Source organism: Dunckerocampus dactyliophorus, chromosome 1, assembly GCF_027744805.1.
Source record: "Dunckerocampus dactyliophorus isolate RoL2022-P2 chromosome 1, RoL_Ddac_1.1, whole genome shotgun sequence".
Lineage (NCBI taxonomy): Eukaryota > Metazoa > Chordata > Actinopteri > Syngnathiformes > Syngnathidae > Dunckerocampus > Dunckerocampus dactyliophorus.
In genome coordinates, this window is record NC_072819.1 from 34,447,829 (window position 1) to 34,475,228 (window position 27,400).

Below are 27,400 nucleotides of genomic sequence, written 5' to 3' on the forward strand. Positions count from 1 at the left end.
AACCTGTACTGAAGAACATTAGTGTGACTTGTGTAAGGCCAGCTCTCTAGCAGATCAACAAAGACTGAGTGGGTGCAGATGTATTGACAGGCTCGAATTTATTCTCTCCACTGCAAATACTTCCCCTGAGGTTGGACTGCAGAACTATAGGTGCAATCCTGTTGGAGCTCACAACAATGTGAGGAATGTGCATGCCACTCATCTAAAATAATGTGGCATTTGTTAAAATGAGAGGTAGCCTTGGTAGGAGGAGACAGAAAGCCTGAGTCAGCTGCAACAGACAGAAGGTAGATGCTGCCTGGGGATACAGGTGCTGAGATAAGCAGTGAGCGACTAATGACTGAGGAAACGAGCCAAGGCAGGAACTACAAGAGAGGATATGGCTCATATTAAAGAGCTTAGTAATTAGCTTCAATTGGAGAAGCACTACTTAGATAAGGCGAGAACCTTGACATCGTGGTAAGGGGGAGAAGGACAGAAACAGAAGAGTGAGGGCTCAGGCACCAGACCGATGGTTAGGGTGGTTAAAGGCTACAATGAAGTGTCCTGCCCCTCGTGACCTAAGGTGTTCACACTAGCAGGTGTGACTGGGTGGGGCAACATTTACAGAGTGGACACCTGTCATTCAAACAGGACAATTACTATCATACACCATGGAGATGACATAACGATTCAACTGTCTTCCAAAGCCTGTTGCATAACAACACATACACTTATATAAGCATACTTTTCCAGACAGAAACACAAGTCTAAAAACTGCGACAGTAAATAATACCGAACAGAAATGGTTCTTTCCAGTGGCCTCAACAATCCTAACCATTCAACGAATGAGTTAGGATTTTATGAGTTGCAACTCACTGTCTTCATTTAAAGGATTATTCCTCTCAAATAAGAATCCTATTGATGTTCAATGACATCAAGCACAAGCTGGTTGAGTGTAGTTCAAATTTGGTTCAAAGGTCAAATCACCATGCATGGTACGTCCCTGTGGGTTTAAATGGTAATAGTTTAATTTATTTTGAACATGCATACAAGTGACATTGGAATATAGTACAATTCACACTTCCACATGTCCAAAAAGGAGTAGGAAGAAGCAAAGCTTAATTAATCCTACCCCCCATACTTTTCACATCAATTACAATACATGTGTACACTTCCTCTGTTTTAAATGTACTCTTTGCCAATTTTAAATACATAGGAAAATAAGGCAGTGTAACAGTGTAGCAAAATAGGAGTCAAGATTTGTAGTCACTGTAAATAAATTATATAACAGTCATAGTAAATAACAATAAATATATAATAATACCAGCTGATCAAGGGTTTAAGAGTTGACAGAACAGTTGGTTGATGAGTGAGTACAGACAATGTACTCACAAGGAAATGAAGGGTTAGTAGTGCAAGAGACATAGCATTGTATGTACACAGAGATTCAGGACTCTTCTTCCTTGTACTTTGGAAACATCAACTGCTTGGACTGTTTCTTGAAATCGCTCAAGTTAAATTTTTCCCTAAAGTCATATTTCTCTTCTCTTGTTGAGAAGAATTGTATTACGTTTTTGGGTAGCAGGTTATTGTTCACTTTATGCATAATTCCAGCTGTTTTGAAAATGACTAGATCAGCAAATTTTAATAATTGTGATTTTAGGAATAAAATGGAATGAGATGAGGATTTATTTTGTGGCGGGAAAAAAATCGCCATATCACCACACAATAAGTTAGGTATAATACCAGAGAACAATTGAGCGCATTAAGTGATTTTTGGTCCAGAAAATGTTTTGCTTTATTCTGGATTGAGGTATTCCTTGCCATTTTTAAGGTGAGCTTTGCAGCTCATATTGTCATCTATTATGACCCCCAGAAATGAATTTTTGTTCACCCTGTCAATGTCCAAGCCATCAACTTGTATTTGATCATAGGTATGATTTCTGGTATGACCGAATAGCATTATTTCAGCTTTACTTAGGTTCAGGGATAATCTGTTTTTATCAAACCATATTTTTAGTGTAGCCAATTCATCCGTTACTTTTTTTATTAGCGATTGTGTGCTTTCTCCAGAAAAAAATTCAGTAGTATGTCTGCAAATGACACTTGCTTTAGGTCTTTCGTGACAGATGTCTTTAATGTATAGGTTGAACAGTTTTGGTCCCAGTATTGACCCCTGGGGTACGCCACACCATATACCTGTATTTAAGCTAGCAGACATATATTCTCCTAGCTTCACATACTGCTTCCTGTTTGGTAAGTAGCATTTTACCCAGTTCAAGACTAACCCTCTGATTCCATACATTTCTAGTTTTGTAATTAGGATATTGTGATTAATTGTATCGAAAGCTTTTGTCAAATCCATGAATACTGCATCTACGCACTTTCTGAGGTCTATAGCATTGGTAAATTCCTGCATCAATCCAAATTTCTAAGATTGTGATTACTTTGAAGGGTTCCTTGAACTGACTCAAATATTGTCTGACGTTGTAATTTGCAGATATACTTCTGCTGTTTATGTGGATAACTTATTGTCGATATTAAGGCTATTATTGTCATTTATATATGAGTAAAAATGTTTCTGTACGGATCTATATCTTTTTTCCAGTTTCAGTTGTTTGTGGTCTGGATAGTTAGCTAGAGATCTATTTATGTCCAAAAGAAATTCACGTTTCGAGCAGCTCTCCAAAAATCATAATAAACAATCAAGGCAAGACAGGCAAGAAAAGAAAAATAAGAAAACAGAATAACAATAAATACATAATGAAATGATACGGAACGGTTTACTTCCAATTTGTAGTGCAATAATACATAATAAATAATAATTATAATACATAATAATAACTATTATTATTCATGATAAGGTAATAATAATATAAATATAATAATCTTGTCATGCAAACTTTTGTGTTGTATTTTGAGTGTCATTAAATGTAGATACATGAGTTCCTAAATCCAGTGCTTCTTGATTGGTCTCTTGTGACATGCTGTTGATGTTGTCAAATGATAATTGATAATTGATGTAATCCTTCCCTCTGCATCGTTCTTGTTTGTGAGTTGTGTCCCCTTTCCTTGTTGTCTTGGTGATATGATCTTTAGTATTTTTCCAGGTCCTTGATGTCTTTGACAGGAAGCACTTAGGCCTCTGTTCCTCCATTTAAATTGTTGTAAATTTTGGGAAGGTGTGGAGAAGAGAAAGCTCACCTGGAGGCAGCTCTTGGAAATGGAAGCAAGAAAGATCAGCTTCGTCATAAGAGCTACATATGATGTGCTCCCATCCCCAAAAAAACCTTCACCAGTGGTATGGCGAGGACCCAACCTCAGGTCCTCTGCCCAAATTCAGCGACTCTCAAACACATCTTGACCAGTTGTAGCACCAGCCTCACAGAAGGCCGCTACACCTGGAGGCACAATCAGGTCCTCAAGAGTCTGGCAGCAGCCCTTGATGGCAAGAGGAACAGCATCAACTCCTTGCCCTCAAGAGCTGCCAATTCCATCTCTGTGCCAACATTCCTTCCTGTCCTTACCCAAGGGTGGAGCGTGGGGGGAAGGGGGGAGGCTGAGCGACAACCTGGTGGGCGGAGGCAGTTTTTTGGTCTCAGGTCGGGACCATACTGCCTAGCTCATCTCCCTCCACCTTCCAGGCACTACTTTACTCAGGATTGGGCATGGGACACAGGCTCAGGCTTGATCACCCTGTAGTTGGCCGCTTTTTATGAGGGTGTCTAGTGTTGAAAGGCCGAAACACCCACTGATTCAAAGGTACACTACTGATGATGTGTCCTAAAATTTACATCCCCACATTCCCATGGCTAAGATAAAGTTCCCACGCCACTCTCAACATCCACGCCTCATGTGACTACCATCTACTGGCACAATGGACATTTTCCATCAAGTCCTGTGTGTATTTACAAACTTTTGCAGTTGGCACTCCAAGTGCCTTGGATCTTTCCCTGCTTCCTCAAGTCATGTGCTTTCTTGGCAATGTCAGCGTTGCATTTTGTCAGACGTTCATTCATGTAGACATTTGTTCCTTTTAGCTTCTTTCCCTGTTTCAGCAGCGCAGTTTTGAATTTTCTGTTGGTGAACTTAACAATGATGACGGGTGTGGTGTTGTTTACAGTGGGATGCAAGTATCTATGGTATGGATATCTACATCCACCTCCTTTGAATATAGAACGTTAGCAATTTGTTGCTCCGTTGAAGTGACATCCATTTCATCTGGTTCTTCTTTTTTCCCGACTGCCCTGGCATCCGTCCTGGGTTTAATCCGGAGCCCCATCAAGATTGCATCGTTCATTCGTGCATACTGATCCATTTAATCAATTGTGTTCATTTGTTTTCAATAATTATGTTTTTTCCTTCATCATCTTCTTTAACAGCGCTCAAGGCAACATTGTTATCCTGTAGTATCTCGATTTTGTTGTGCTGTTCTCTATTTTCCTGGTATGTTGCATAAGGTGGCTGAGATATTTGAAGTTATTCTCTTGTCAGTTAACCCTCGGTCCAAGTTTTCAACTGATCTTCTAAGGTTTGAAAATTGATTGAAAATTATCAGCTTTAGGACACCTGGGCAAGTGTAAGACAAAAACCCCATAAAATAATATCAATCATTTTGTGTGGCCTGAACCATTCACTGGTGGGTGTATCATTTATTGGAACAGACATACCCACACAGGAACACATGCTATACACTTATGGGCGTATTCCTTGCACATGTAAAAAAAAAAAAAAAAAATAGATGCAGACGGGTATAATGTGGTGGAATGTGTGCTCCAATCAAACTTAATTAGTGGCTTAACAGAGTAAACAGATCTGCAACTGCCCCCAGGCCTGTAGATTGGAAAGCCTGGAACAGTCACAGGTGGCACTGCTGGAAGGGCAGATCTAAGTATAATGGACCCAATGAGTGTAGATCAGAAAAATATGTTATTGTTGGAGACGCTCCCTAAGACATCAATATCTCTTACCACAACATATTTTCCTGTGCTGTTTATGTATGTGTGTGTCTGCATGTGTATCAAAGTGCAGCTGCTAGTGTAAACATGCCGCTGATGGTCTCTCTACTCAACTCACAGCTGCATCCAAAGCTCAGCTCAAGCCCTGCCTAAATCATAAGCTTATCATGATTAGAGCAGAACTGCATTAATACATGTGGATACATGAAAGGACTTAGACAAACTGGGCAGTTTGCAGTCAGCAACATATTCACACCAATTTCTTCTTTATTTCTTTAATCAGGTTAGCAGGCACGTTTATGTCTGTTATGTGAATGTTTGTGCACGCATGCAGGCCTGCCTAACATTACACATTTTTCTTGGTAGCAATGAGTAAGACACAGTGACCCAGCTCTGACCAGACTGATTGTATAACAGGTTCCTGCACATGGAACACCTCTGAAAACACAAAATGCATTCTTTACTGTGGAGAAGGGGATGGATGTTTAAGTCTCTCAAGGTAAGGTACAAGAGAGGGGGAAGCCTTTAGAGAATGGAATGCCTATGAGAAATACAAATGTATCTTTTCTCTACATCAAAGCACTGCTGGTGCATAACCATCCCTCACTAGGATGGGAGCATTGAGAGAATTCCCAAACGGGGACATATTTGTTCAGACTCTCTTGAGGAAGTCTAAACACTACACTTTTCATGTGTGTACCAGTTCGTGTGAGTCTTTGGTTGAACCTCAAATGGTAACAAACTGAATGATCGAGAAAGCAGTTTATCTTAGACTGACAGTTCAAACAGGCACACACACACACACACACAATGTGCCGAAAGTGGTTGATGTGGAGGTCAGACAGGGCACAGCTATCTGTAAATCTATCTGCTGCTCCAGATCATTTTTCTCCTAAGAGACTCCCATAATTCTTTGGCATTTCCTGGTCGGTGGCTGTTGATGACCCAAGGCGGGCAACCTATCCTATCGGTGTGTGAATGGGTCTGAAGACAGCCAGCAATGAGTCTGTCAGGTTGGGAAACCTCATGAGAGCTCATGAAAGGAAGCGTAGTAGTGTATGATCTACCTTATGTATGAAATACTTACCTTACAGCCTCCATAACATGAATGCATTAAGTCCCATGATTTAAAGGTCCTGGTACTTTGCGGTCATAGCACTGGAGGATTTAGGATTTAGATGCATGTGCGCCTCATTACTTTTTCAATACCATAGAATGAACAACCACTCATCCCATCATTTTTTTGTATCTTCAATTCCAGGTCTCGTCATTGCAATAACCATACATTCCATAATCAGGTGTAACTGTAACTGCTGGTTACCCTATGCGTACGGGAAAACATGATGGTAGTGGTAATAAACAGATAATAAGCTTTCCCTGAAATTCCTTTGAGAGAAACACAGCGCCTGGGAACTGTTTATGAGGCTCAGAAACACAAAACATAGGTTCACATTTACCACTGCATCTGTTCATGTTAAAATGTTTCCCAGAAGTCCCTCTGATTCAGGACACAATACATGCAGACTCCTGCTGTTGAATAATCATTATTTTAAGTGTTCATTTTGGTTCAGTCATTCATGTGGTCTGACAATACCCTAATTGACCACATACCTCAGTTTGCATTGGGTTGTGTTGAACCAAAATGGTCAATATGGGAAATAGGTGAGTAACATCTGTTTAACCAGAAGACATCAGACAGGACGCTCTGCCGATGACTCACCCGTGATTCAAATGTAGGCCTGCGTCACACAGCCCTAATTGCAAAAATATTGCTGTTGCCATATTAACTTACGTATGTGATCATTTGCCTGGATATGGAACCACAGCTCCTGGTTTGACATCTGATGACTGAGCTCAACAAATGTGGTTTTAGGCGGAGAAGTCTATTGTGTTTATTACCAGAAATTATTAACTTCTGTCTGTTCTTGGTTTGGCAGTACAAAGTTTGCCAATGAGGTTGCTTTAATGCAGGCAAGGCTCAGCGACCTGCAGCAGGTTTGAATTTGTTTTTATGCCTTGATTTACAATGCCACAATATGTTCTAAATTGTGACCACAAGGCAAGGCTCCACATCATTCATCTGCCAGTCACCTATTTAGACCGCAATTTCTACATGTCTGTTAAATTGGTTTTCCTTATAGCTTGTGTTCTGCATGTACCTGCTGTTTGAGTTGGTGCATGAGGCGGTCTTTCTCTCGCTTTAGAGCCATCACTTCTTCCTGGGCTTTTCTTCGCTTGGAGGAAGACAACTCCAGGAGGGCTATGTTCGCATCCTTCTCACTGATGGCTGCCAGCAAAGCCTGCTGCCTGAGGGAGAAAAGAGTCAGTCTCTTTATTTGCCATTTGAAAACATGCATAACCCACTGTAGATCAACATTCCTGTGTATAGTGTACAGTCAGAAGGCACAGCAAAGCAGATTAAAACAGTAGATAAAACAATATAAAAGGACAAGACTGTACAAATAATAAATCAAGCACACTAAGGTCAAAAATTAAAATGAAAAAAATACTGTATGTTTTGCCATTGGACAAGGAAGGAAGACAATTACTCTTCAAATTAAAGTAAAACATTGGACTGTTATATGTTTGCTGTATTTCACCAACTTACGTCAATAGACATTTATCACGTCCTTCAATGTACACACGTCAGACTAACTTTCCACTTCTCTCTTAAGTCATTCCACAGAATGGACACAGACATCTCTTAAGTGGTCTGATAAGTGTTCCTCCAGTGGCACCTAAGTGTGACTCATGGCCACATAATAACGTAATGAAGTCTAGTAGCCTGAGGAAGAGATGACATCTTTCCTGTGTCACTGCTTAGTGTGTACAAATACTTTAAGTATCTTCAAGTGCAGAGGGAAGATACCAACAAGCTTCATCATATACTCACAACCACACATTCATATCTGCACTACACTAACAATCCAAGGGGAAATTATTTCCATAACAGATTGGTGATGACTATCCTTGGGAATGAAAGGGATGTTGTAAATCCAGTGGGGACCAAAACACATTGAAGTAAATGGAAAAAGTACACAAATACGATACATATTTACATACCTTGTCTAAAGCAAATGAATATGGACAAAAATGCGGAGTTAGTCACCCTTTAAGATTGTAACACTTCCATTATTCTGGGAAGACATTCTACAAGTAGAGATGCTCGATAATGGCTTTCTTACTGATACACTGATTAGGGATGTCACGATTTGATATTGATATCGGATATTGGGCTGATATCAGCAAAAAAAAAAACAATATTGGATTACATCGGCCTACATCTCAAATCTTCGAAATTGGCATGCCAATACAAGCAGTCGATTACTGACTCCGCCCCAGCATGTCTATCCAGCGGCGACCGAATAGAACCCATGCTAGCACGACAACAGTGTTTGCTAGCGTGAGTACAAAATTTCATGCACAAGTTTCTCGTGGTGGCACAGAAGTGGGGAAGTTTAATACGACGAACCTCATATGAAGCTCATCAAGATGAAGCAGCAACACACGGAAAACTCTCACAGACTGGCAAAAGTCATGAGCTATAAGAAAAGCTATAAGAAAAGAGCCAGCCCCTGTTGGTTGTGAACTTCGCTATATTATGCCTAGCTGCCACTACATTGTAGATACAACTATACACCACATGCATAAAGAAGTAAATGTGTAAGTTTCTCTCATAACTGCTGTTGCTGACTATTGGTCTCTGTTCCAGTATCACATGATCAAGCCTTTTCTAACACACACTGTGCAAAATAAGACAAATACTGCAATGTGCAATACAAGTTATAGAAAAAGTGCCATATTTATTTTAAACATTGTGTCTCTGTCATTAAAAAAGTCATTAAAAAATCATGACCAATAGTCAATTAAAATGACATGTTCTCCCACTATCAACAAGTATGACAAGTCTTATTACATTCAGAAGTTAGAATGCAATTAAATAATGATACATGGAAACTATACAATTTGGAAAGCTGCACATTTCTATGTGGTACAAACATCCTTATAAGGACAAAGTAAAGTGCAAAGTATGAAACTCTGGACTAATACAATCAGTGAAATTATAAACTGGTCTCATTCAGCACATCTCTCAACACTTATTATTTTGCTGCAGAAATGCCAGCTGCGCGTGCATTTGAGTGATTTTTCCCGAGGTGTAATATTAGATTAGAAGTATTAAAGGAAGACGCCCTACTTACTTAGTTTACAATCATTGCAAATTGCATATTTACAATCCAAAGGTGAAAGTTGGAAAAAAATTCCAGACTGTTTGGCCCTGGACTTTTTGGTCCAGACTGGCCCACTATACAATCCGTGCAAATATATTATGCCAGCTTGCTCCATTGATGTACATATACAGTACACGTAAGCCCTTAAAAACACTACTATACTAGCTATGTATTATGTCTGTGGACGGAATTTTGATTTCAGAGGTGGTGGGGGGGGGCACAACTAGCTTTAATTCCAGCGGGGTGGGGGATCAAACACAAGTTCACACATACACACTCATGCACGCACATGGAGGCACAGATTTAAATGTTATTTAAATGAAACCTGAACAATGAACCAGAACAAATGCCCAACATGTTGTTAACGTACAGTTGCAGATGAGCAGAAGACTACGAAGAAAACAAACAACGGTGTACAGCCGCTCATGGAGTGACAGCGGGGACGGCTAATCACACGTTAGCAAGATTCCGCAGGGCTAACCAATGAGCTTGTGGGCGGTCTCAAAGGAAACAGGCTTCAAATTGAGCAGCCGTTTCCGCTTAGTCCTCGTGCAAGCCTGTTTCTATTTCCATTTAATACAGCGTAACATTGTAAGACGCAAATAAATAAACAAACAAACTGTTGTCCATCAGCCCAATTTTGGTTGGACCACCGAAAAACTCCTGGTACTCCCAATGGCCAATCCATCCCTGACGTGGACATAGTGAGTTAACAAGCTTTGTTGCTGTGTCGAGCATACCTCAGGCGCCAATATTATAAAAACTATATTGATTAGAACCGATTACAGATTTTGGCCAATAACATCAAACATCCCTATCTACAAGATTTGGAAATTGTTCGTATGCCTGTTTTTCAGCACGGTGGCCTAGTGGTTAGCATGTTGGCCACACAGTCAGGAGATCAGAAGTCAGAAGATCTGGCTTTGAATCTCCATTGGGCATCTCTGTGTGGAATTTGCATGTTCTCCCCGTGTGTGCGTTGCATATTGAATGTTCTTCCCGTGCGCGGGTCTTCTCCGGGTACCCCGCCTCTCGCCCGAAAATTTAGGTCTGCTAGAGAAAGCTCAAAAATCCACTAATCACTTGGTCTTGCATGCATTCGCTTACCCTGAAAGCGTATCGAAAATGTGAGGCAATGCTGACTATGACCGATCACTGAGTTGATCTTAGTCCCTAGCGGTCTTTCCCTTCAAAAGCTATAAAGGTGTTGCTAAAACATAAATAGTATAATAAACAAACAAACATCTTTTGAGAATTGTGGTTGACAGGCGGCTCACAAAAATCTTCTGCATGACTCCAACTTGGTTTAAATCCAAAGCAAACATGTTTTTTTCTTCCTTTCATGCATTTATATAGGCATGTTGTATCTTTGATTTTACTGCAATCCTATACCCAAATAATAGTTCCAAAGTATTTCTGTTAACAGACAAAATATAAATAAAAAAACATCTGCTGATGATGAAACCATAACCTCCTTGGCGGAGGTAATCAGCAGCATGTCAGCAAGGTAATGTGTGGGTTTGGCTGAGCAGAGTGGAAGAGGAAGAAAGAAGGCACATTCAAATTGCACTTTGGTCTCAATTAAAAATGGACCTGCACTGAAGTGTTTTTATTCCATGATTTAAGTCCCTGCAGTAATAACTCAATTGCAAAAGTAAACACTCTGAACCCAGAATAAAGTCTTGTTGGCTTGACTCCACATTTTGTGTTTTTAGTGCAATTATCCTTGCACCGCATCTGGAATCTCCCATTCAAGATCATTAATAGGCCGCTGTGTGTTTGTGTGCGCTCACATGGTTTCTCCCATTCGTGCCTCTATTTGCGTGCGCATGGATGTGTGTTCTGACATGTGGATCGGAGTAGCTAATCACACCATTAATCACGGAGTACGACCAACGTGACACTTTTCGTCTCCACACACCTCCACTATTATTTCTTTTAATGCTCACTGTAATGGGAACACACACAAACACGTGTACTGTCAGACCTACAGTGCACTTGCGCCAAACCATTTGCTTTCAACAACACCTGGTCAGCACCACACCCGATTTCAATCTTGTCTTTAAACTGTGTCATTAAACTTTTACCGTCCAGAAATCTCTGAGTAAATATCAGTAATTCAAGATCTATTTACAGAGCACCTGTAAATGTAGAAGCTGAACTGGTGAAGTATACTGTACACACATATTATTGATTTTCAGTGCACCAGATTTGGCCATACAAATCGCAGAACTAGTGAGATGTGGCATTTCATTTGAATGTATGTGTAAAAGTTTATATATCCATTTTGGGAAATAAACATACTTATTCGCCTTAAACCCAAGGAAACAATGTAAAATGAACTATTAAGGTTGAAAACACTACAAGTAAAATACATTTTGTCATAACCTGTTTGTCAGTGAATGGTGATATTGGCCTTTGAGAGTGTGGCCATTTACAAAAGCCATTGATTAAGGTTAAACGGAATGAAAAGCTGTGGTTCAGTAAGGCAGCATAATGTGTCCACAATAATAAACATGTCAGAAAAACGTGTCTGATTAACAGCTCCAACGCCCTATGGGGAGGGTCATCTGTGTAGCACACTGTCAGATTTAAACTCTCGAACTCAAGTTCACACCCAAATATCTCCATATACAGAATGTCATCTTTCTCTGTATTATCTACATGCAAGCACACATTGAGGACCTTATCTGTGAATATGTAATAAAATAGCTTAATAACAGTGTCACCATTGGGAGGACGTCTTTCCAAACATTAATCAGTAATCTAGTGATGAGATTCATGTGATGCACGATGACATTTGGTGGAAGAAATTATTGAGGTACAAGGTTAATAACACAGTTTTGAAAGGCAAGTTTATCTTATCTGAGAACTCATCTGAAAAAGCCGAACTGAGATCCATCTCTTTGACCCCCACCAAGTCACTTTATCAAAGATCGCTACACTCCCATTCATTAAGATGCCTTTGCCAAATCCATCGTTTGTAAAAAGGACTTTTTTACCTGTTGAAGCTTGATTAATTATAGAACAAAAATAATCATGATGTCATACGTTGTATGTTACAGCCTGGATGTAACACATCTGGACCTTGTAGAGATTCAAGCTGCAGCAGGCTCTTTCGCTTTATATTTCAAGCAAAGCATCTCTAGAATTGTAATTGTGTTATTGATAGACCCCCTGACTCTCTGAATTGGGCTGTAATAAACCCCTGAATCAATGGATGCTGTGTCCCGTCCAGTAAATGAGCACAGCAAATTAAAGAGCTTCTTCCCTGTGGGGTACACTCTGAGTGTTCTTGTAGGGGTCTGCTGAGTGATGTCTTCCTAAAACAATAAAAAGGAGCGTTATTATGATTAGCTAGCCAATAAACTCTCCCACATCCTCAGCTAATGAATGTGTGGGTAGTGAATCCATAGCATTTGTTTGTGCTTTGATTGTAACTTTGGATCAAACTAATTTGACTGACCATTTGGCCTCCAGTTTAAAACACAAGGATTATCTTCATTTCCTGTTTGATCGAAAGGGTGCCAATGTAATGTTGCTGTCATGACAAGAGTGTGATTGATCTTATAAAAGTCAGACCCTGTGCACTCAAAAGGTAATAAGAGAGTAGATGAATCTAGTTGCTGAGTCTCCAACGTCATCGACTTCAATTTTTTTGAGTCTACTAGAATAGATAACAGTATTTTGGTCGACGGAATGAAAATAGTCCACACATGAACAGCTGTGTATTTATACACATATCACATGTTGGTTCCAAGAGCACATGTAAGCCTCATCTTTGGCTGGACTAACATCTTATTTATCAGAGGGTGTATTTCTCAGTTCAAGCACATGTGATTCCAATTGAACCTTCATGGTCCCAGGACATATTGAGGCCCTTGGATTTACATAGGTAAGAGATGGATGGTTAAAGTACATGACTGTGCATTCGGAGGTGAAAGGACAGAGGTCAAAAATGGAAAAGAAAGACAGACGAGTGAAAGAAAAAAGGGGAGTAGGGAGATGTGAGGAGGGGGTAGAACCTTGGGACAAAAAAAATAAAAAAAATAAGGAGAAAAGCCTCGGATGAGATACCCAAGAGGTGGGACTGCTGATGACAGATTGTGATGTCAGAGGGTAAATCAGACATAGGCAGACGGCACAGACCTCTGGGTAATGAGGGTCAAGAGTGAGCCATACAGACGTGTTTGTTTGCACAAAACAGACTAAAATGAACACGACATTGGGGGAGGGATAAGTCGTACCTCATTGCTGGGTTGCAACCATGTGACCTAGAGGCAGTCTGTGTCACTCGTGGTGTTCGGACGGGGGGCAAACATTCAATATGGCCACATACACACACAGTATCTTTGTGCAATGGGTGGCAGATCAATGCGAATAACGATGCATGCCGTTGACATTATTTGCTCCAATTGTGTGAGTGTACATGGTGTGTTGCCTGAAGACATGAAATAGTTGAAAATTAGGCGATCAAACAGCGCTGAAAGCTTATCTTCCACGTCGGAAATAATGAATGTAGAAAATGGCACTTCTAACATGCCGATCTGCATTATTACACCAAGTCATGAATACATTCTTTTATCCTTCATCATTTCACTGCGCTGTTTTTCCATGGGGGTTTAGCTAACATTGCATGTTAAGTTGCTTCCCAGTAGCCTGCAGTTGACATGGGCAGTCCATACATGCTACTAGATTAACTTGTATGACACTGCCAGAACACCAGTTTATTTCTAGAAATATTTGTTTTAGACCCGTGAATGTGTGTGTTCTCATAGTTTAGTGCTAATGACGAGAGCATCATGGGTATAACTTTATTACCTGATGTCACAGGTTCCATCTATAGCTTGTACAAACTTTGTACAGGCTTTGTAATTTTGGCGGTATATTTATCATGTTTATTGAATATTTGGGCACTTATGCAGTTTCAGTATTTAGCTGAAGCGGCATGAGGAAATGATACATCGATAATTTTCTGTTGTGATGCAATTCCTTCTGCATTTCCCAATTTCACAAGCATTTTCGAGTTCCAACAATATTTTATCTTTGGCTTTAGTATAAATTTTGCACGTTGCTCACTGTAAACTCAAGTGTGTTCAGATTCGGCTCCACTTGATGAGAGCGACAGGTTCAGCAGTCACCTTTGCATTGTTTAGTTGTTTCTTGAACTTTTTCCCCTTTACCTTAGAAATAAACGTTCCCAAAATCCCTATTTGAATGATTTCCACATGTATGCAGCCTTTTCGCTTTGACTTCTCTTGACGTCTTGCTACGAATATGCTAGTTTGACCCAGCAACTGAATAGACAGTTAAATGCAATTAAAAATACACCTGCGTTGCATGAGAGAAACAGGTGGAGAGATGTAGAGGAGGAGCAGAAAGAAGCAAAGGTAAAGGTAATAATTTAAAAGTGCTAGCCCTCTCCTAAATCAGCTCGGCACACTTCATGTTGTTATTGCTTGGCGTCACGGTTGAGGGAGATGTGTTTATAATTTGTGTTATGACTAACTTGAAATTATGAGTCTGGAAAGTCATAGGGACAGAAACAGATGCGTCCATGGGATGCCAGAGGGAACCATCAATACTGTGAGAACAGTACTCTTTAGCCTGTCCGTGGGCACGTTTGCACTCTCATGTCTTCTGTGCGCATATGATGTATTCCTTTTAGCAACTACTAATATGAGTTCCCGAAGCATCTATTACGAGCTCTTCTAATTTGTGATCATGACTCTCAACCACTTAACTGTCCAGCTCTGCAGAAGCATTCCATGAACATTTTATGACCATTCCTTGATTGCGAGTTTGTGAAGCTGCGGCACACAGCCGGGGGGGGGGGGGGGGGGGGGGGGGGGGGGGGGGGCCTGACTAGGCAGGACTGGCCTGTGGTGAGAGCACGCACAGGACATGAGGAGTTGTGTTTGACTGACACTATTATTTATGGCCTTGAAAGTCTTAGAAGGTAGACAAAATGCCCTTTTACAGCATTAAAAACACTCTAGCTTCATTTTGCATGGTTATACACTCGGGTTGCAAATTGTTTTTCCATCTTTAAATGTGGGCTCATTTTATTTCCAGCCACTTTGGTCCAATTAGCTCCATGCTAAGATCTGCTGATTACCCACTTAAAGTTGTGCACTTGCCTAGATTAAGATTTAGCCACACATACCACAAATAAAACATGCCTGTCTAGTGTGAAAATTCATGTCACCTCCAATATCGCTGCTCAGCAGTTGTATCCAGTCTCTATTATATTATTAGATTACTGCATGGTAATCCAGAGATTCAGGGAAAAATCTGAGAATGAAAGCTTTCATGAAAAAGCCACGACAACAGATGGTTCCCCCAGAACTGTGCCAGTTTGTATGTGTTTTCACTTCACTAATAAAATATACAGCCCACTTACTCTGCTCACCCCCACTCCTTCACTAGTACTCTGACGGGCTGGACTAATTGAAAGGGTATGTATCAGTTTTACAGCAACAAGAGGGAAAACATGAGGGGACAAAAATCAACAAATCTGCCAAAAGTAGCCAAATGTTTAGAGTGAGAGCAGGGACGAGGAGAGATGGCTGACTGCTCCCAGAGATGAGCAGGACCAGACGAGCCACTGCTGCATTCCAGGCGGGAAGCTAGATAGAGAGACACAAACAGAGAGCGGGACCAGGTGGCTGTGTGCGCATGAATGCAAAATAATGACACAGAAAGAGCTTTCTAACATTCTTCCCAAACTTAACTCATAGGTCCTGCTTTTACAATATTTACTGCATGCATACGGACAGATGCAATCCAAGAAGAATTCCGTGTGTTTCATGTAGGAAAAAAATGAATCTATCTAAACATTTGGGATAAAAGAATTCAAAATGATTTGTATTGATTTTGTCAGGTTTGAGTAAAGTTAGTAGTAGTAGTAAGTAGGCTTGTAGTAGGGAAAAGCAAGAATAAAAAAGTTTTGATTGACACTGTTAGAGAGGTTTAAGTTAGCATGAGTTAATACAGTTGGACCTCCATTAGTTGAAAAGTTATACTAAAATTTTGCCTCGGTTTGCAAGGCAAACATGTTCAGGTTGGCATACAATATGGTAAGCGTCTTGTTATTAATATGCTGCGTGAGTCCAACTGTGTTCTTAATGTACTTTTAGCACAAAAAGTCTCTACCTTTGCTATCAAAGGACCCATTTTTCCCCAGCCCTCTAAAAAAATTGTCTGGACATAACAGCCTATAAACTTTTAAATGTTTGAATGTTGGCATACAATATGGTAAGCGTCTTGTTATTAATACACTGCGTGAGTCCAACTGTGTTCTTAATGTACTTTTAGCACAAAAAGTCTCTACCTTTGCTATCAAAGGACCCATTTTTCCCCAGCCCTCTAAAAAAATTGTCTGGACATAACAGCCTATAAACTTTTAAATGTTTGAATCTTTCTTAATTTTATCTGTTAGAACAACAGAATACAATAAAGAAAAGTGCAGTGTGCATGTGTATTGGATGCCAACTAGTGGGGTTGTGATAGTGTCTTGGTTAATCCTCACTAACTGACACCTTATGAAATACGTATGCAGCACAGTGAATTGACAGCCTGTTCCTTTTAGCTCGTGGCTAACGCTGCTTGACTCTCAGTCGGTGGACTTATGTGGTCGTTGGTTTGAGCTTGGCGTGTGCAGGGCTGGACCGCAGGGAATACCACTGTTTCACTTGTAGGTCTACTTTGAAATAAATTACTGCTTTTCAGAAAATGTTGTGTGCTTGTTTTGAAATTGTCTTTCAACGTTTTTTGTTGTTTGCTAATTTCTTGCCACATATCAAGCTACAGGTAAGCCAGCATCGTTGGCAGAGAAGACAAAGGAATCTGTCTGTGCACAATTAAATATTTTCTTCTAAGATGTTTCCTTTTTGGGGGGGGATATATTAATGTTTAGCTTACCGCGAGGAGAAAAAACTCATGTCTTCACATATGCAAACAGGCAAACACGGACTCCTCCTCTCCTCCTCGCGCTTATCCAATCACCAGTCAGAACTCAGCCAGGATGCATTCATTGCCTTACAGAAAATCGGATATTTTCAACAAAAAATTTTCCCCCTTAAAAAAAATATTGGTGCACTGCGAAGGGAGCCGCAGGTTGCCGACCCCTGTCTTTAAGCATAAAAACACACAGTTCGACACTACAGCAAACTAGAAGCCAAATTGCAAATATTGTTAGATTAATACATTTTTGACAGTGCCAATAAAAAAGTAGAATCTGGACATTAATATATCTTGCTGTTGTGACTGTTGACTTTTGAATCCAAAACTACACAGATGCAGTTTATGAGAAATCCAGTTAAGGTTATAGTGATTGAGTCCCTGGGCTTGGAAGGTTTATATGCGTCTCATCAGGGCTGATGTTCTTAGTGGAAGTGAGAAAGGGTTGCATTTATCCACCGGTCGATTCCGCCATGGACGTTATGGTTCGGAATTAGCCACACCCAGGCAGGTGCAAATGAATGTAGCCGCAAATAACACAAGAGCTCGAGGAGCCGCCAGCTTCCTTCAAATTAGCTCCAAGTGTAGGAAAATATGAGCTTTCCAGTTCAGTATTTACATTTTACTTATTAGTAGAAGCTTTACAAACTGTAAACACTTCCTTAAGTGTGTGCATTTGGTATCTTTTGTTATTTCCCCATCGTAATGGCCTTTGAATTTAACTGTGGCAGCAAAAAACTGATGAAACTGACAATTTTGTGTCATTATATCAGAATGTATTATTACTTTATTAGTATTTCATCACTGTTTCCCAATATTTAAGTAAATATAAAGAGCATGTGAACGATGCCATCAAAACCAAACCAAACATTCATTTCTAGCCTCGTATGTAAGGCATGAAGACACATCATAATAATTGTAAAGCTGCAAAAGTGTTGGTAGGTTTATTTATACAGGGACAGCCCCAGAGGTGTTCTACTGAACACATCCTAAATCTGACTCCACATCTGAAGAAAAATGTCAAGATTCAGATACTGATCTTGAAAAGTAAATAACCATACAACCCAAAGCTGGTGCTTTTATTATACGCCAGCTTTCACTTCCAGCTTCATTGTATCACCCTCACAGGATCAGCAAAGGCTCGGGCGGATCCTTGCTGTAAACCTGCATAAATAAATAGACAGCTTGGATGGACACCCGGGGAATAAAGGTTGTGATGTCATTGGTACATGCCCCCACCTCCCTTTAAAGGGAGGGGCGATCCAGTGTGAAGAGTGAATACATAAGTAGTTACCCAATGAGGATTTTCCTTCAGCACGAGTACGGATAATGATGAGCTGTACTCATTCCATACTCGGCAAAAATGCATTATCTGTATCCGTATCCGGCTAAGCACGGGTACACACACACACACACACACACACACACACACACACACACACACAGACACAGCAGCAGTTTGATTGTTTAAAGCTCCCTGTCATCTGTGAGCAAAGTGAAGGTCAAAACTGAGTAACTATCTCTCACACTACTGTAAGAACACACACAGAGATAACAGAGCAACAAGGCACCAAGGCTTCCTCCCTCATTGCTTTGTCAAAAAACAGTCGAAAAACCAGACATGCTACACATAAGAAGGTAATTTGTTTGTCAGACAAAACATGATGACAATGCCACTAAGTGGATTGTAGACATAATTTTAATCAGAAACACAGCTTTGCTGGCATATGCCTGACTTGTGTCATTAAGATACATACATTATTCACTGAGAAATCATATAAAATGTTAAAAATGCATGTTTATTATTAACATAGTGCTGTAACACCGGTATTTTGTGTGGTTGATCAATCCTTTGATCGTTAAGTAGTGGTATGTAAGAGGACAATCATAGGTTTGAATGGTATTGTATGCTGTAAATGACCTTAAAATGAAGATAAAGAAGTGAAATAAGTAATGACTGATATTTGGACTATCAAAAGGCAAAAATCAAACATTACATTGTCAGCAACTCCAGGCCTGGGATGAGAGGATAGACAGTGTAAAGTAGAACTAAAAGGTGAACACCTTCAGTGCTGCGTGATTTTAAATGGAAAATAACACTCTGTCAAAAAAGCTTTTAACGCTGACCATCACTGTAATAAAACAAGGGACTTCTGACTCTCCATCCTCATTCAATCACATCTCCATGCTTTTGTTAATCAGAGGTGAGCAACCCAATGGAGAATGGCATCTCTTCTTCTTTGGGATGTCACTTACCCAGTTATTTTTTATACAGTTCCATAGTACCCTGTCCTCATTCCATAGTAGGACTAAATATTACGTTCAAGCAGGTTATGCAAACACGTTGAAACAGCAATCCTTGGACTAAGTATTACCCTGAAGCCTTCAATTACCCGCCTTGCTTTCCTCTCCCCATTCCTCTAGCCTTTCCTGTCCTCTGAACTGGATGTCTCTGATCGGTCATCTAACTGCAGCCGGGAAATACAATGCAAACCCTTGACACAAGGCCACAAAGCCCTAAAGTATCATGTGCAAAGGCTACAACTTGGTGTGGTGCCATTACAAACGCATGCAGGCCTACACTCATAATGTACATGTTTGCACACAAATGATGGACTGTTTCAGAGGAACTGTGAAAGCAAGTTTCGTTCAAATTTGTTTCTCTGAGCTCCAAATGTAAGACCTGGTGGTGGACCACAGCCGATATGCGGTGAAATGGGAGGCCACCGCACTTATTTCCCTTAAAGAAACCATCGTGAATAGCACACAAACAAAGTTAAAAGCCACATGTTCACCAGTTTCCTAGATAACACTGTCCTGAAGATATGAGTCCTTGTTTAGTTTAAAAAGTGGTTTAGGGTAAAGGGGCAGATCCCTATCTGTCTCCCACAGTAGAAAAAACAGCCCAAGCAACCCTAAGAACATGCTCTTTTTCCCAATGGTGCCCGAACACATAATTAAAACAATATAAATGTAAGGTGTAAAACTTCAGAATGCATAGTCTTTGATAAAATACTTGAAATGATTAAAATGAATCAAAGCATACACCTAGGGTTGTGGGAAGATTATTTTTTGAATGGTGCAAAATACTCAAACGCAGGCTTAGTCATAACATGTGGGATATTAAGAACAAAGGGATTATGAGCACTCGTGGAACGGAATAATTTAAAGCTAAGCAAATGAGCGCGCTAACTTTCGAACGTACTGCATTATATCCCGCCCTCTTTCGAGCACATAAACTACGCCCCACATAAAACATAACACATGCATGTGCATTACAGTAATTATGTTTGTTGTCAGCTAATGATAGTGATTTGACATTTGAGTTGAAGTTCAGGTACTAACGTTAGGCATCATTGAATGTATAGCTTACTGTAACAACAGTATAACTGAAATTTGTTGATTGCTTCTCTGGGACTGCTGTTGTGTCTGTGCACCTGCTACGGACATCTACGTGTATGCCAGACAGTCATGAGCTACTCTTCTTATTCAAGCCAAAGGATAATTTACGACAATTTTCATGCAGGTTAATTTGTACTTGTGAAAAATAAAAATTGTTATGTTCAATATGTTCTTATGGTGTTCTTATATTTTTTGGTTGACCATAATATAATCTTGAGACAGTCACATACAGCAACTTTAAGTAAGAATGATAGATTACAAAGAAAGGCCTTATAAATAAACAGAAAACAGTATTGCTCTCTTCTCAGAGCCAAGGAGGTCCAGCCGACTTTCTGGTAAAGTTGACAGACCCATCACCAGTAATGAATCTAATAGCAGCATGATAAAGTGTATCATATCATGCACATACAGTAAATGACAACTATGTAGTCTAAAACTGATCAAATTGTAGCTAGTGCGGTCACATCTCCTTTATTTCAGAACTACTGCTAATCGTTTAAATACTGTGCCACTCGCGATTCAGTGAGGAAACGGTAGCTCTTGGCAGAAGCCAATCACGAGCTATAAGTGAACTCACGACGAGCTTATCAACCCATTGAAAATTGCAGAAAGTCATTACTCAATATAACAGTCTGACAACAATGGTTGTCTGTTAGGGTTAGGGTTTAGTCTTCATTAAATTGTCAGGATTTCTGCGCAGGAAGTGTTTAGATTGTCTGTCAGAGTAATTTATGCTTAAAACTGGAATAGACAAAGTAATACAAGCAGCCCCAGAATTTTCATAAATCCTATCATTTCTAAGGGAGTCACAATTAATTACAAAGACAGCATCGCAAGTAGTAACTACATCAGTACCAGCTACACCAGCAACAAGACCTGAACTGTCCACATATTCAGAGACAGGGCTGAGGTGATGAGCAGATCAAGGTCTGGGCAGGGTCATTGCAGGCTAAAAGCAATAGAGCTGTGAATCCGTTTTTCAGATCCCTTCCTATTTAGATGGAACACATCTGTTTTGAGCAATCCATACTCAATAAAAAAACAATCAAAGTTGCTTACAAAGCCAGCCCAGTGGCATCCACTTATGCACACCAAAAATATGACCAAAGCCTTCTGAGGTTTGTGAGTGGTTATTGGGCCAGAGACTGTCAACGGTCTCAAAAATTCTGGATCATGGTGAAATATAACGGACTGCCTGGACATGACATCATTTGTGTCTGTATGCAATACCACAGGGAGAGCAGAGGGATGGAGATCAAAGAGGAAGTTGTTCTATGAAATCTGCAGTTTTGCCACCAAAGAGAAATAAAGTGAAAAAGACAGGGAGAATCACATTTCTATTCTATTCTATTCTATATTATGAGGATTTTAGGGGCAAAATTTACACAACCATTGTCATAGATAGTTTTGGTGTCAGGGACTGCTGGCCTATGATTGTCACACTGGAAGTCGGATTAGTTTCACCTGAACAGATGACGTCACCACTCACTGCTGAGGAGACTGGACCTTCGCTCGACTAGTTAACTGATGGCAGTGTGGCAGAGTAAACAGGTCGAGATTTTACACTGGAGAACGGTGGAGGGGACAATCGTCTGGGTTGTCTGAGACAATAATGGAATGGTCAGAGGAGTACGACGCTTCTTGTTGTGGGAGTGGAACAGTAAGTATTGTTTGAGCTGGAGGAGGTCGCTCAGCAAGCAGCCCAAGCGGAGTGAAGAAGTTGTAAAACAGGATGGAGTTGGAATCTACCCCCTGAGAGTGAGCCCTCTTGTCAGTCATATAATTGCTTTGTCACTATGGGGTAAGCGGGGCTGCTGGCATACACACAGCAGAAGAGTGTAGCCTCGTGAGGAGCAATGCAAGGTAATACAGTAAAAATTAGGAGGGAAAATGATGTTTGCAAAGCAAAATGCCACAGCCCCAATGCAGGATTATTCTGTCTTCAAACTGAATGAGCAAGGTGAGCCCATCAACATGGATAAGCCAGTATGCCGAATTTGTGGTGGCAACAAAAAAAACAACAACAAAAACTTGCCCACCTCAAACATATCCAAACTGACCCAGTTTTCCCATCTGGAAAAAAAAAACTACACATCAAAATGCAGAGATTTCATTTGGACAGTCAATCAAGAAATGCCTGTGTATAAGAAAATACAGTAACCGTACTACTTATACCTGCAATCCCATTGGTTCCCACATATCGTAGATGGTACACTCACATATCAGTGAATTATTTTATTACCTATTTGTTTTAATGAAGTAGCTTAAAGTAATGTTAGAAAGGCAAAACATCTTTAACTGCTCTGCTTTAAGACGCAAGAGCAGCACACATTCTTTATTAACTCTGACACAACCTCTAAACCACATACAAACTTGCATGTACTTCATTAACTGAGCTTTAAAGTGCTTCAAAGCATCTACATTAAAAGCAAAAAAAACATGCAACAGAAGTGAAGAGGCAGGCACACACAGGCAGATCATGAGATGAGGATGATGATTAGGGGACCTTAAACCAGGTCCGGGCAGGTCGGTGTATATTTTAACAGATCAGTGAGATATATAGAGTAGAGTAGAGTAGAGAAATATAATTCAGACTTGGTCCTGTAATAAAAAAAAAACTATTATTTCCATGTCAATACAAATAATGAAAACACATTTTTCACATTCATCTAGGTGCATGCAGGTGCAGATGTGTAGTCAGGGGTCTCAGCATAACCTGCACATACACAACAAACACACATTCTCACTGGCAACATGTGTACACACACACGCACTGCTCTATAATCTGGGTAATTTATATGTTCAGGGTAGTGTAGACAGATCATGCCTCTGGTGCACTCAGTCTTGTCATTGCATCTTGCTTATTCGGTGTAAATTCCCAACAGAGACATACCTGTTGTAAAGTATAGTTATAATAAATGATATGATTCGCGTGAAGAAGACACACTGAAGCATCTGATACTGATAATGATGTTTTGAGTTCCTGGAAGATGGTGCATGTCTTTCTATATTTTAACAAGGGTATAAATATTACAGTCGAAGCAGTGCATACACATGCATGCAAGCATGAAACGGCAAACATTTGTGCCTTGTAATTACTGCAGTCAAGAGTGCATGTGCTCTTAGACATTTCTAACCCCTGCTACATGCTGTCATAATGTCCGTAAACGTGCATAAACATAAACCTACACAGACAACATAAATGCAGGCTGACTGAACTGGCCGGCTCTCCTACACACCTGTTCCAGCCCATGTCTGGTTTCTAATAAAGAGACAGAGTGTACTGTAGTTTGCAGTTAGATGCTACTGACCAAACCATTGATTCCCACATTGATAACATACTTAAACAGCCAAGCAAGCACCCTGGATGGATTATAACACAGTTATTTTAAGTCTTTCTGCTGGCTATGGTTACATAAGTATAACATTGTGTGTGCCATACCTGTCAACATTGGTATTTGAAAATAAGATGCATTTTCCAGTGGTGCCCCCCACTGTTTCTTGTAGTACCAGAGACAAAGTAAACAGAGATATTTCATGGGCAACATAGTTCATTTGCACAAAACTTTAAAAATACTTCTTTGCATAATGAGATATGATAGGTAAAATTCCAACTGCAGTCATCCCTTGTTTATAGCGGTTAATTGGTTCCAGACCCGGCCTCGATAAATGAATTTTCGTGATATAGGATTCCATGTTAAATAAATGAAATATTTTTGTAGGGTTTAAAAAAACAAAAACGAATTCAAAGACCTCGTCTCCTTCAACACCACAAAACTGCCCGTTTAGACTTTGCCAGGGAGCATCAAACATGGGACATTGAAAGGTGGAAAAAAGTTTTATTCTCTGATGAGAAAAAATGTAACCTTGACGGTCCAGATGGCTTCCAACATTACTGGCATGACAAGGAGATCCCACCTGAGATGTTTTCTACCCGGCACAGTAGAGGGGGTCCATCAAGATCTGGGGTGCTTTTTCATTCAGTGGAACACTGGAGCTTCAGGTGGTGCAGGGTCGTCAAACGGCGCATGCTTACGTGCAGATGTTGCAGCGGGCATCTCTCATGACTGAGGGCCCTCGTCTGTGTGGTAACAGCTGGGTTTTTCAACAGGACAACACTGCAGTTCACAATGCTCACTTGGCAAAAGACTTCTTCAGGGAGAATAACATCACTCTTTTGGACCATCCTGCATGTTCCCCTCATTTAAATCCAATATTTGGGATGGATGGCAATCAGTTTCACAGTTGATGCCCTTGGTGAAGCCATCTTCACCACTTGGAGCAATGTTCCCACTAGCCTCCTGGAAACACTCGCATCAAGCATGCCCAAACCAATTTTTTAAGTGATTAACAAGAACGGTGGAGCTACTCATTACTGAGTCTTACTGAGAACATTTTTTGTTCTGGTTTGGAGAGTTGTTTGTTATTTTTTGAGCGATGGTCTTAAACTTTTGATCAGCTGATAAACAGCCTATTTCAGTTTAATTGTTTTCAATAAATTACATTTTCAAAATGCTTTTTGTCTCACTCCCCCTTCTTGCTTTTGCATATTGTAGCTCTACTTAAACCCTCATTAAGATCCAAACGTACAAAATGCAAATTCTAGCAATTTTTCAACTGGTCTTAAGATTTTGAGGGGGAATTGTTTTGTGAGTGATGTGTGTGATTCCATTGCTTCACGTTGTCAGCGGTGTCTGGACCAGAATGGTTGTCAGTTTGAAAACAAGCGGTGAGAAAACAATAAAATGATGTTCGTAAATTCTGTCACATTTTGGAAAATGTAACAAATTATATTAAACTCCTGGTTTACAATTATTTAAAGCATATATGTGTATACGTTTTTTTTTAGACGCCCTGTATATAAAAACATGGTTGGACTCACCTAACCACATGCTAGTCACCACTGTAACACTGAAAACGGATATGGTGAAGACAAGCTACGGTAGAACTTAGTATACTCAATGGAATACATGGAAATTCTAAATTTTAACACAATCACTTTTCTATACAGCTGCTTAAACATGTCAATGCTCTTGTATGATCATTGAGGCAACTTACAAATCTCAGGAGGATGCTGGGAGGTTACAGAAACACTTGCTGAGATGTGTGAGCATCGTTTCTGTGTGTATTGATATCTTAGCTAATTGTCTGTGTTTATGCATCTGCATGTGTGTTTATTGTGTGCTAATCTGCCAACGTTACATGGCAGGACACTGATACTAGGCCAGGGGTGGCCATTACGTCAATCGCAATCGACCAAGGTAGCGTGGGTCAACCACACGTGTCACCCATATCATAAGCATCACTTTGGAGTGAAGTTAGTCAGCTGAAATTATATGGTTTTGAAATAATTGAAAACCCACACATACTATTTTTGTCAAATTAAAATTCACTGCGTGTTTCCCTTGAGGGCAATAAGCCATTATTTATCATCATCACAACGCAAATCAAATAAGTAGAAGCTGATTATCAGAGTAGTCAACTGAGTAGCCTACATAATGTCACTTACCAGTATCTCCTATTCTTCCTCCGCCCCGCCCCCGGCAAGTAGCCATGCCCATCGTGCGGTGAAGATCCCCTTGCTGTCTCTCCCTCCAGATCATGATCCGCATCATGTTGCTCTATCTCCACATCAACGTTACTGCTGCTGCTGGCACTAGCCCCAGCACTGCGGTCAAAAAGCTCTGTAAGCTTGCTACATTTTGAAGCTTCATTCTCCAATAACTTTGTTTTTTTTCTCTTTTAATTTCTGCCATCCACCCTTTTTCTTTGCGTTTTCTGCTCGCCATTTCCAAAACACTTTGTTTGTTGGCTTTTTGACAGAATGTAGGCCTATATTTGATTGACAAATGATCGTTACAGTGCCATCTGCTGGTAGGCCTAGGTGTTAGACCGGGCCGGTCGACCGAAAAAAAAAAAAAAGACCAATTATCGGCCGTCCTTTTCCAGAACTCACAGATTACCAAGCCGTCCCTGTCTGCAATGTGTCATCACTTCTATTTCACTATTTTACCGCAATTTGTCTGACTTTGTGAAATATTTCCATACTTCTTTTGAGTAGTTCTGATTATTTAGTCTACAGTATTACTATTTGTGTTTATTATGAATTGTGTCCAATCTGCTTGGAGCAAACTCAGTACAGTGGTTCTATGTTTCCGTTACTATGAGCGCATGTGCGTGAGTGTGCGTGTGCACAGAATCATGCTGGGCTCTAGACCACCTCTACGAATCATTCAAAAAGAGGGGAAGCGTGCGCCGAAACATGAGTGCACTAAGAATAGTCAAGCGTTCCGTGCTTTAGGTGTTAAAGGTGCTGTCCGTCTTCAGCTCTAAACGACACTTTTTTCAACCAATAAAAATAAGAACACCACCATTGGCTAGCAGATGTTACCAATAGTGGTTTAAATTAACAGACTGAACAAATAAATGTCTATATTTGTCACAATTCGAAGTTAAACAAAAATGTGTTCAACCTGAATATCAGGAATGGTGTGCATGGCTTTCACTCACTGCTGTCTAGTATTCACATGAATGTCGGGGGCGCATGCACAATACAACAGCAGTCTCAGAGGAGTGACCGACAATTTGGAGCAATTGTGTGGTTGTGTTGGACTATATATTCAATATCAGCTAACATTAGTAGCTAAATTTTGCCCAATCGCGATTGTTTGCTGACAACAAACATGGCTAATATGCATGCGTGTATGTTGCGTGGGGCGTGGCTTGCACCGGAGCAGGATCTGAGTGGAATACAGTAGTACCCTTACATAACGTAAACCTCCTTTTACGTAAATTCCACTGAACGTAAAGAATTTATGTACATTTTTCGCATCGTATTATGTAAGGAATTCCATATAACGTAAAGCG

General features: G+C 40.2%; 1 protein-coding gene across 7 annotated transcripts in view; it reads right to left on the reverse strand.

The window, feature by feature from the left end:
* Positions 1-27,400, reverse strand: part of LOC129177254 (ERC protein 2-like) — a 204,532-nt gene that overhangs the window by 50,286 nt on the left and 126,846 nt on the right. For all 7 annotated transcript variants that reach the window (XR_008569602.1, XR_008569601.1, XM_054768222.1 and 4 more), the window contains one exon: positions 7,100-7,247. Coding sequence is in view for 5 of the 7 variants with exons in the window: in XM_054768222.1 (XP_054624197.1) it covers positions 7,100-7,247 (148 nt within the window). In the remaining 2 variants the exon portion in view is untranslated. The remainder of the gene's footprint in view (positions 1-7,099; positions 7,248-27,400) is intronic.